The sequence below is a fragment of the Diadema antillarum genome, unplaced genomic scaffold (genome assembly GCF_040938485.1).
Source record: "Diadema antillarum isolate AM-2024a unplaced genomic scaffold, OU_Dant_1.0 seq00001131_RagTag, whole genome shotgun sequence".
NCBI classification, from domain to species: Eukaryota; Metazoa; Echinodermata; class Echinoidea; order Diadematoida; family Diadematidae; genus Diadema; species Diadema antillarum.
Window position 1 is genome coordinate 593,934 of NW_027271944.1, and position 11,067 is coordinate 605,000.

General features: G+C 42.4%; 1 protein-coding gene across 1 annotated transcript in view; it reads right to left on the reverse strand.

Annotated features, from left to right (window-relative positions):
- Positions 1-1,627: 1,627 nt before the first annotated feature.
- Positions 1,628-11,067, reverse strand: part of LOC139744054 (zinc finger MIZ domain-containing protein 1-like) — a 31,771-nt gene continuing 22,331 nt past the window's right edge. Inside the window, exons 11-17 of the mRNA XM_071654511.1 lie at positions 10,513-10,618; positions 9,631-9,850; positions 6,717-6,871; positions 5,703-5,846; positions 4,724-5,016; positions 3,560-4,321; positions 1,628-3,055 (exon numbers count right to left, since the gene is read on the reverse strand). Coding sequence (XP_071510612.1) covers positions 2,945-3,055; positions 3,560-4,321; positions 4,724-5,016; positions 5,703-5,846; positions 6,717-6,871; positions 9,631-9,850; positions 10,513-10,618 — 1,791 coding nt within the window. The 3' untranslated portion in view covers positions 1,628-2,944. The remainder of the gene's footprint in view (positions 3,056-3,559; positions 4,322-4,723; positions 5,017-5,702; positions 5,847-6,716; positions 6,872-9,630; positions 9,851-10,512; positions 10,619-11,067) is intronic.

Genomic DNA, 11,067 nt, shown 5'->3' on the forward strand with positions numbered 1-11,067 from the left:
GTGCTTCCACTGCCAATGTATCTGAGAAGCCACAGCTGGACACAACTTTGTATGTCACTTTATGAGCCAAGTTGGTTACGATACTATAACCTCAGCAGAATATGTGGGTGCAAGCGTACACCTCACTGAGAATTCCTTGAGACCAGTGACACCTTAATCATTGGAACGCTGCTATGTAGACTTTTCTACTACCATTACAAAGTGTCGTTTATGGCTTACAGCACTTTGACTACAACAGTATACACATGTTGTTTCATAAACAATTTCCAGCCCCACAAAAAAAAAGGAAACTGCATTCACTTTTCAGTTATGACACCAGCTGCAAACTGAGAGAATAATACTAAAAATAACATTATTAAACTTATTTTACACAGAAAGGTGAACAAACTTCTTTAACAAACATATTATACAGGCTTTACATGATGCCGCATAAATTAGCAGATGAACAGATGATAGTATAGTGGTCATATGGAATGCATCTATGCCTACAGCAATGGAATATCTGTTAAGGGCTTGGCAGCTCGCTGTCAATGCGTGGTCACTTTTTTTCTCTTTACAATGTAGTTTTGGAAGTGGCACATACTGCATCTCAAAGAGAAACAGACATTGTTTAATAAAGGAGACCGGGGAAAATGATCAATTATCAGGCACAGTCAAAAATTGAAGGCTTGTTTTAGTACACGATCTAGGTTCCTGATCATACAGTGCCTGGTCTATCATTTTTGTGTGATCGTTAGGTAACAACATAGTATTATTATCATTATTATTTCTTTTAACCACACTGTTCCCCATGTTACAACATGTTCTGAAGAGAATATGGAATTGAAACTGTTTCTAGTGATTGAATGATCAACCGTTACACTTGTAGAACTGCTGGACATGGGTGGGTTTGTCAAAAATCCACTCGTGCTGATGGCCATCTGTTACAGCTGTCCCATAAGCTTCACTATGCAACCAACCAATAACCATTTATGTAATCTACTGATAAATACAGTAATGGAAGTATCTCTGAAAAAACAAAAAAACTTTCTGATTTTTAGACGATAAGAAAACAAGGTACTTTGGAAGCGTAAGACCACATGATGTAGCAGACCCCTTCAGCACACTGCTGATGAATTGTGACGAGAGGCTATATTTCCACACTGACCAAAAAACATGGTTTCCCGATCAATGTACACATAAATACTACGAGTACATCGGCAAACAAAGATGTATTGGTATTTAAGTAGCACTAACCACAAGTATTTCTCATTCATCAAAATATAGCATTTTTTTTTTCTGTTCAAATATCATACACATGGAGAGAAAAAAAAGAGAGAACTTTCTGTTTAATTTACACTTTACACAAAATAAATTACAAACACAAGCACATACAGGAATAAATTAGCAATAAATCTAGCTCTCACCATCACAACAAAGACATCCTTCCCTTCTTGTCACAAATAAATGATCTTTCTTCCAGTTTTGTTTTTTTTTTGTACAAAAAAAGAAACGATGCGAGTTGCTTCACTGCTTCGAGCAAACTTGATGTTTGGCTCTCGTTGCAGGTTCTTGAAACTCCAAGGTATTTTAATCTGAGTATGTACAGGACACGATATGAAGAAGAAGAAGATCAACAAAAAAAAGAAAAAATGGTGTTCTGATGGGGTACTCCACGGGAAGAGGGAGAAGGAAGGCAGAAAAGTAGAGATATCAAACGTGTGTGGGATGCACATTCTGGCGATGGATAATTCACGTGCTTGTGTCTGTGAATGCCATGTGAATATTGTTGCAGCAGTGACGGGCGGGCACATACGAGACTGCCTCTACCTGCATGTGCTGTTAGTGTCTGGATGTTGGTGATGGTGGCGGCGGGCGGCGGCGGTGGTGGTGGCGGTGGGCCATCTTGAATGAAAGAAAAACAGTGGCAGCCTTCGAGCATCTCTGGAGTACAAGAGGCATCGATAACTGGACGCGATGTCGATTTCCAATCGGTACAGCTGGTCTTATTGGAGTGGATGGCTTTCCAGACCACTTCCAGCCTCTGCTGGGGTCCACCATGTCTGCCACTGGGAGGAGAGAAGCTTACAGGTGCTCCAGATGTTATCATCATTAACCAACTCCTCCACCATCTGTAACTACTTCCTCAAAAAACTCTCCTCCTCTTTTTCTCTGGAAGCTGAGGCAGTGCCTACATCACGCCATCTTTCTCCTCTTGGGGGTCATCCCACAGCACAAAGCAGATGGTAGCCGCTGTCCCCTGTGGCCGCTGTTGATCTTGACCCAATAGTCCTCCGCTGCTCTTGACCAGGGTCAGAGAACAGTATGGCCTGGAGGCTCTGATTGGCATCACATCATTAAATGTTGACATCTGACCTCTGGTGAGGGTCTCCTATCTATCCCACAGAATGAATCCTTGCTTTCTTACCCAGCTCCACCAGTTGCCTACATCCTGCTATATTTGTGATGCTGAGAGTCGATGGGTGAGAGCCTCTGTGATTTGAAATCAGAATGGATGTCGAGAGTCACAGTCAAGAGTTCCCTGTACCACATTTCTATGGGGTGGGGGCGATCTCAACACTGAAGGGGCGAATTCTCGTAAGTTCAGTCCATTGTTAATCCTTCTTCCCAAGTCATTCTATCGGCCTGCTGGACAGGCATCAGCAATGACAGATCTTTTTTTTCCACTCTCTTGGATTCCTTTTTACACCCGGCCCCCGATCCAATGCCCCGGCCACAACGCTTGGCATCACACGCATCCAAGCCTGCATCTCCTTAACCTACAGGAGTGTCCACTGCTACAAACTCACTGCTCCCCATCTTCACTCCAGTATGTCCGTCTTTACACTCCTCCTTACAGAGACAATGCTAATTCCTCGATTGAGGTGCACTGTACTGCGAGTAACTTTTTCTGCAGTCACAAGAGTTCGAAAAAACACAAATTGGCAGTCTGTCACGTCTGTTTTCATGAGTCAAATAGAGAGAGGAGTTCTTCGCTGTCATTGTTTGCTGATGAGCTGTCGTTTTGGCCCAGTATTGACAAAATATCCACATCCACGATGTTGTCAGGTAGTAACTGTAAAGAAGAACAGAAAAAAAAGCATGCAGATTCACATACATTTCAGCGTTCTTGTCCAGAAGAAGTGGTGAAAAATTGAAAACTGACATTTTATGCACGAAACTTACACACAGAAGGGTACAGACATTTCTACAGACGTATGGATTCTACATATCTTTTTCTGTGCAAATCTCTTCTACCAGTGCATTGCTACAAGAAGATGACATATGCCACAGCTTTATCACATGATTCAGGTCATAAATTGTCAAATACTATGCTTTTTAAAGGAGATTGCTAGGGAGTGCATGTTGAACATTTAAAATTGAGTTTGGAGAATGCTCTTCAATCACCACAAACAACATTACAATTTACACCTTGTCTCACTGACAATCCTCAATTGCTTCTTTAGTACTGCAAGTGAGATGTACAGCGCTTGTGATGTTCAACTACATGGAGCTCTAGGCTTATATCTTCTCTCTGTGACAATTCTCATTCAAAGTGAAAACAGGACTGCAAACTCACGTCAAGTCCCTCCTGTCCCTCTCCTCCACCATCAATGACCGCGGCCGGGTCAAAGTCCAAGTTGTGGTTGGCGTTGGCCTGACTACTAGTCATGCTGTTGTTCCTCACGTGGGAGTCCAGGACCACGCTGCCGTTGGTCGTTATTGATGTTGATGATGTTGAGGTGGTGCTGGCGCCTCCTTGGTTGTGCCCGAGTAATGCTGGAAGTTGACTTGTCGTTGCGGGCGGCGGTGGTCCCGGGTTGGGTGACTGGTGGGAGCGCTGGTTGTTCATGGTGTTCATCCCCGGATGCGACGGTGGGTTGGACGAGGCGCCCGGCGTGTGTGGCTGCTGGTTAAGCGAGGTAGAGGTGGTGTTGCCCATGCTGTTTGGCGTCGGGGGCATGTTGTTGGGCGTGTGGGGCATGTTGTTGGGCGTGTGGGGCATGTTGGTTGGGGTGTGGGGCATGTTGCTGGGTGTGTGCGGCATGTTGTTGGGCGTTGGAGGCATGTTGTTAGGGGTGTGAGGCATGGTAGGGGTCATGGGTCCCATGCTTGGCGTGCTGGGACCCATGGTGGGCGTGTGGGGCATACCCGGCGTCGGCGGTCGCAGATTGGGGTTGCTGGTGTGCATGGTGCGAGGGGAGGCAATGGATGCCGAGGTGGGTGTACCCTGATGGGTGGGATTGGGTGTGGTGGGGTTGTTGCGTGGGTGGTGGGCCATTGGGGATGGGTGCCGATGCGACTGCTGGCCTGGTGGATGTGACTGGTTCATTGGCATTTGCTGAAAACGACAAGAAACACAAAAGGACCAATGTTTACTCTAGTCTTTACTCCTCTGAAGTCCTCATGATCACCTTGCAGTTTACTCATTCAATGATATGTATGGAACATACAACACATCTAGAAGAAATATCGGTAAAGATATCTATCAAATAAAAGTCTCCATGTATTTGCTGAAAATAGCAACATTTTCTCTCATCACTATGACAAAATCTATTCTACATTCCATTCGGTGAAGTTATACTTGTAATGAAAGAAGACAGAAATTACTCATGCAAATCACCATTACAGAGAAAGAAACATATAAAAAAATAAAAAAGTACCCTGAATCTAAGAAAATAACTGCCAGAGTTAAGCTTCTCTATTAATTTTTCTAGTCGTGTCGGTCAAGGATGCTACTCACCGGTAGTGCATGATTGAACTGCTTCTCCACCGGGTACATGTCTGTGGTGGCGATGTTGTCTTCTGCTGTAGGTATCATGGGTCCATTGAAGCTGTTAGCACTGGGGTTCATGTTAGATTGTGTTCCACCTCCTGCCCCACTTACTGCTGCTGCTCCACCTCCCCCTCCTCCGCCTCCTCCGCCTCCGCCCCCGGCTCCGGGGCCCCCTCCTCCCTGCGGAGGGAAGTTGGCAAAGTTGCGGAAGTTGTTGGGACCGCCCACGTTGGGGTTGGTATTTGAGTTTGGTCTCACCGCTTTGTGTGGAGAGAGAGAGAGAGAGAGAGAGAAAAAACAAAAACAAACAGTGGTTAAAATTGGTAAAAGAATTGGCATAATGAGCAAATTTGTATTCCCATTCTTTGATATCAAAATGATGAATTCTCCCTAATACCACAAGGCTGAAACTGTCAACACACACAAATTTAAATCATTTGCTCCCATTATATACCAAATGTACCAATTCAAATGCATGCTTTTCTTTGTTGTTTCTGTATTTGTTGTAAACTCTTTTGCTGACACAGTTGAACACTAACATCACTGGATAGCATGACAAGTTCACACAGGAATGCATTATATTATCATGGCACCGAGTTGAAATATGAAGCATTAGCAATCGGTAATCCTTTTGTAGCTTGTGAGTTTATACAAGCTTCACTGAATATCTACCACTTTGAAATCTTGAATCATCAATCACTTGCTATGACTGCTGAACTTTATGTAAACAGAATTTCAGCACAAAGGAACTGGCTACACAATAAGGCAGGTGAAATCAGCACAGATATGAAGATTCCATCGTTCCTCTTTCGACATAACATTTGTGTGAGCAAAGCTACGTATTTAAAACCACTAAGGAAGGGCCCAGAGGTGGTAGTCGGTTAAATGTCAAATCACGTGGCAATTTGAGCTCCGTGTAGTCCCCCCTTGTGGCATCTTCCATTACCTCCATTGAAGTCGGGTCCTGCAGCTGACATGGGGGGCTGGGGGTAGGGTGAGGGGCTGGGGCCGCCCTCAAAGTGGTGCAGACCAGGCATCATCATGCTGCCTGGCGACATGGCTTTATGCCTCTTGGCCGAGTGGCACGATTCTAGAAAGGGGGGTGGGGGTGGAACGACCAAAAAGTGGTAGGAGGATGTTAGGAATGCCATATCACCATAGAAACAATAATGCATCATCTGCTGTGGTATCAATATTAAACCTTTAGGCCTGCCACTGTTGCAACCCCCCCCCCCCCAACACACACACACAATATATATATATTGTATATATATATATATATATATATATATTCATATATATATATATATATATATATATATATATATATATATATATGCTCATGTAAGGTTAAAAATATATTCTGACAGCAAGAGATACATCTTGGTGAGAAAAATTGTGAATTTCACAAATTAAACACACCAAGATCAATTTGAATGATAAAAAACTGTTTTATATTTAAAACCATGTCTTATGTTGGATGAAGAAAACACATGAAATACTGCAAAAATAAAATGGCAGATGGCTGCTCTGAGATGATCATAATGATCACTGAATGATGCTTACATGGCTACTTGGTTACAATGGTCCTATCTTTTCATCTCTCAGGAAATTATGTGCCTGGCAGTGACTGGCAATTATAGTAAAGACAAGAGAACCTCAGACAAGTATAACAGAGTGTCCTTGCAAAAATATGGGCAAGACTAATGGCAACAGATCTTGGTATAAGAAACTTATACTGCAGCATAAAGTGAGTGTCATTTAAAGCAATACTGTTGAGCAACAGACGCAGCAGTCTTATTACATGGCATGAACAAGAGCTGACATTTTACTTAACAGATTTAGCCTCAAACGGCTTTTAGAAATTCAGTGAATGAAGGAGAGCATCTCAACACCTTCCTCTGTTACCATGGTGACCGGTTGAAGAAAGAAAACAAAAAAGAAGTGTCTTCATCCATACCTGGTTCCTCTTCCTTGAATTCACTCTTGATGGGGACAGGCTTCCAGCTGGCCGATGCGTCGATGGTCACCTCCTCAAAGTCCGCTGACTGGACAGCGGTCAGTATGCCCCACATGAACTGGTCCACCTCAAGTCCCTCCAGTAACGCAGTTTTGCTGATTGAGAGGAGATCGATCAGAGACTTGTCACAGTTTGAATGCTTAAAGGCAAGATTACTCATTCAAGGATAGATAGGGGGGGGGGGGGGAGAGTTATGTGCAAATACAACTGAAAAGCATCACTGTACTGTGCATATCATAGAAGAAGATGAGGAAGAATTCTATGACAGGCTTCAAATACGGCCGGCCATTAATGCAGCTTCATAACGATATATATTTGAAACTTTGGATAAGAAACACACACAATACCAGTGTTCTCACCACCTGATATTGATTCATCACTATATGAGCATATAGAAGTTGCTATCTTGGTGATCTCCCTTTATTCCCTATGCCGTGTCTTCACTAATTTTGCACACTAAGATCGAAACAAAATTAAAACTAGATATATCGCTACGGCGACTGATATGCCTCCGCCATAATGCATGGTTCTCCTAATAGGTCTATAGTACAATGTCTTGACAATGTGTGATGACAGTTTCAAACAATTGGCAAAATATTAAAATGACAGGTTTGACACAAATGTGCTGAATGTTCACTTTCCTAGAACTAGGTTCAATTGGATGAATGATTAAAATGTCAGAGCGCAGGTATTTGGGGAACTGATGATTTTTACTTGACTTTTGACTCTTTTATAAGTTTATGCATTGAGTAATTTTTCAAGGTATTGAGAAAAAGTATAATTTCAGTATCAAATGGGAAAATAGCATTATCTAAACCTGGCCTTTGACCTTTGACCTCACAGTTCCAAAGAGAATCACTGTTAGGTTGAACATGCATAAATATGTAAGTTTCATGATGATACCTTGAGTTACTTTTGAGATATGGAGGAAAAAGTGCAATTCAGCACTTTCACTTGACCTTTGACCTTTTGACCTTTGACCTTTTGGCAAGAAACTTCCCACAGAATATATATTGGGTAATACATGTATACATCAAGTTTAAAAAAAAAAAAAAAACCTTCATTCATCGCATAAATATAAGGAAAGTAGTGATATTTTGAGGAGTTGACCTTGACCTTTGACCCATGACCTTTGACCCATGACCCCCAACTTCCCTAGATAATCACTGCCCATCGGTACAAGCATATATACTAAGTTCCATGAAGATACCTTGAACCATTTGCGAGATATGGAGAAAAACATGAAATTTCAAATTTTTTTTCACAAAATAACCTGTGACCTTTGACCTTTGACCCTGTGACCCTAAAATCCACACAAAGTATTATCCCCCAAGGATATACCCTCATACCAAGTTTGATGTAAAACCACCACACGGTTCTTGAGATATCGACAAAAACAAAACGGGACGGACGGACGTACGGACGGACGTACGGACGGACGTACGGACGGACGTACGGACGGACGTACGGACGTACGGACGGACGGACGGACGGACGGACGACCCGAAAACATAATGCCTCCGGCCACTTCGTTGCGGAGGCATAAAAAAACTTGTTTGAAGAAGTAGACAGACATTGAAGATGCTTCATAACAGTCTAGCTCTTATTTATCTGAACTCGTTATGGACGGACTGATTTTGCTGCAACACGCATTTCCCATAGCCACCTGCCTGAGTATACTCAGGACTCATCCTCAACGGGTTAAGCAATATCATGACACTCACATACCTGTCAACACAAGTTTTCTATAAAATATACATACACACACACAAAACAAAACAAAAACAAGGGAGAGATATTACTTGGACAACATCACTGACAGAGAATAAACAGTAAGGAGGGGTAGCACCACATTTATATGGTCTCAATGACAGATAGCGCAAACAGACAAACAGACAAAGAAAAACAGAGTGACAGCCAGACAGACAGACAGACAGACAGACAGACAGACAAACCATGTGTATGGAGACTGAAGTGACAGATAATAAGACAAACAGTGATGAGACAGATAGGGGTTGCCAATCAAAGAAAATATCACGGCAGACAAGTGGGAGATGGAGATCAGAAGGGAGAGGGAGAGATATAATATGTCTCTCCTCTCATAATATATCTCTCCCTCTCCCTTATATATAAAGAGAGGGAGAGATATAACATATCTCTCCTCTCATAATATATCTCTCCCTCTCCCTTATATATATAGAGAGGGAGAGATATAATATATCTCTCCTCTCATAATATATCTCTCCCTCTCCCTCATATATAAAGAGAGGGAGAGATATACTATATCTCTCCCTCTCTTTATATATAAGGAGAGTGAGGGTGAGAGAGAGAAAGAGAGAGAGAGAGAGAGAGAGACAGAGAGATAGAGAGCTAGATATATTTTGTACGGTAGATGAAGAAATAGAGGGAGAGAGATTCTGACAGAGGGAATTGTATGCCTGTATGAGACGGCCGTTCTTTGGAAACCACTATGACTCGTTCGAGTTAGCTTGCAGTTTGATCTAAAACCACTAGCCACCCATGACTTGTCTGTACTTTGAAAACTTAGGAGGAAACAGAAAATCAATGTCATGGCATTGATTGACAGTTTTGAAGTTAAACCAAGCATGGTCCCGCAGAGAAAGTGAAAAGATGGGTGACAGAAAAAACATGAAAAATGAAAGAAAGAGAGACGAGCAAAAAAAGAAAGAGAAGAAAGAGGGAAAATATAAAGGAGATGGGACAGAAAGAGAGGAGAGACAGGAGAAGACATTAGAGGGGAGAACTAGTAAAAAAAAATGGCATACAAACACAAAGAGACAAACAGACAGAAAGAGACATACTAGGACAGACAGATGATTGTGCCAACACTCACTTGCAGACAGGACACCGCCACGATCCCCGCTCACAGTTGAGCTGCAGGTAGGACTCGAGGTCGAAGCACTGGATGTGCTTGCAGTCGTGGCCCCGGGCCGGCAGCGTGATGCGCTTGTAGGTGATGGGGCACTTGAGGGATACCTTGATGGCCGTCTGCTCCACGCCATCATCGTTCAGACCACCCGTCGATGACGCCACGCTGGAGAAATTCCTCTTGACTAGAAAAGCAAATGGAAAAAAGACATGTACATCCCTTTGGATAACACTCTTTCTGCATAATTTTGTCGTTTTCTCTAAAGTTATCTCATTATTGTCTTGGCTTGAGATAGGAAAATCTACAATGGTTCCTTTTGAAGACTTTGCCATCTTTAAGAGTTGCTTTTGTCTTTACAGATTATCACTGGGAACACCATCAGGCATTGACAAACTTTGTAACTATAACCTAACATCACTTGACTTATGTCTGATACACATCCAACACATACAAGCACAATGTCTCTTTCCAAACTATATGCATACAATAATAGTATAAGTTCCTTCTAAGCATTTAGCTTGACATCATGATGCATATTTCCTAAAAAAGATAACAACTATAATGTAATAGGTACCATTTTCCTTCTTTAGAACACTGTTCATTTATATAGATTTAGCATTATACTTATGAGCAAAAACTACCACCTGTAGACACAAAGGATTCCTGCATATTTATCATGCATTGTTGTGTTGTCATAATGATTCTTCCAAATATTTCCTTGCAAGCACAATCACATGCAGTGATGTCTTCATTCCTACGTGGGAGGCCCTGTAGTTGAGAGATGATTCTCTCTGGATCCTAAACAAAATTCTGAGGTTACATTTCCAGATTTCAAATGGTACTCACTCTTTGTGATACAGTGCTCTGCGGGCAGTAACCTTTTTCTGAGCAGTCGTTGTAATACTGATTTGACGGTCGGCCGGTACACAAGTTGTAGCACAAACAAATGGGACTGTGGTGTGAGAGAACAGAGATGTGGGTAATAAAACTAAAAAGCAAATCATTGTGACGGAAATAAGTATTGTGCAGGGAGAAACAAGTGACAAGAAATCAACAGTTCTGGGGGGCACTTCATGAAGGAACTTGTCGGATAAAATATCTGACAAGTCAATTATATCCGACAAGTTTTGAGAAATTCTTTACTCTGATCGGTTGATTTCTCTGAACTTGTCAGATTAAATTGACTTGTCGGACATTTTATCCGACAAGTTCCTTCATGAAATGCCCCCCTGAATTCTTCTACTGACAATTCACACGATGATGAATGCTCACATTCCTAAATCAGAATCAGAGTTTTGTTCTTTAGGTCTGATATCTATGCCCCCTCCCCCCCCCCCCCATTGACTTCCCCCACTGTGACATGGGTTCAAAAGACCCTTCCCACTTTCTAGGGATGGTATA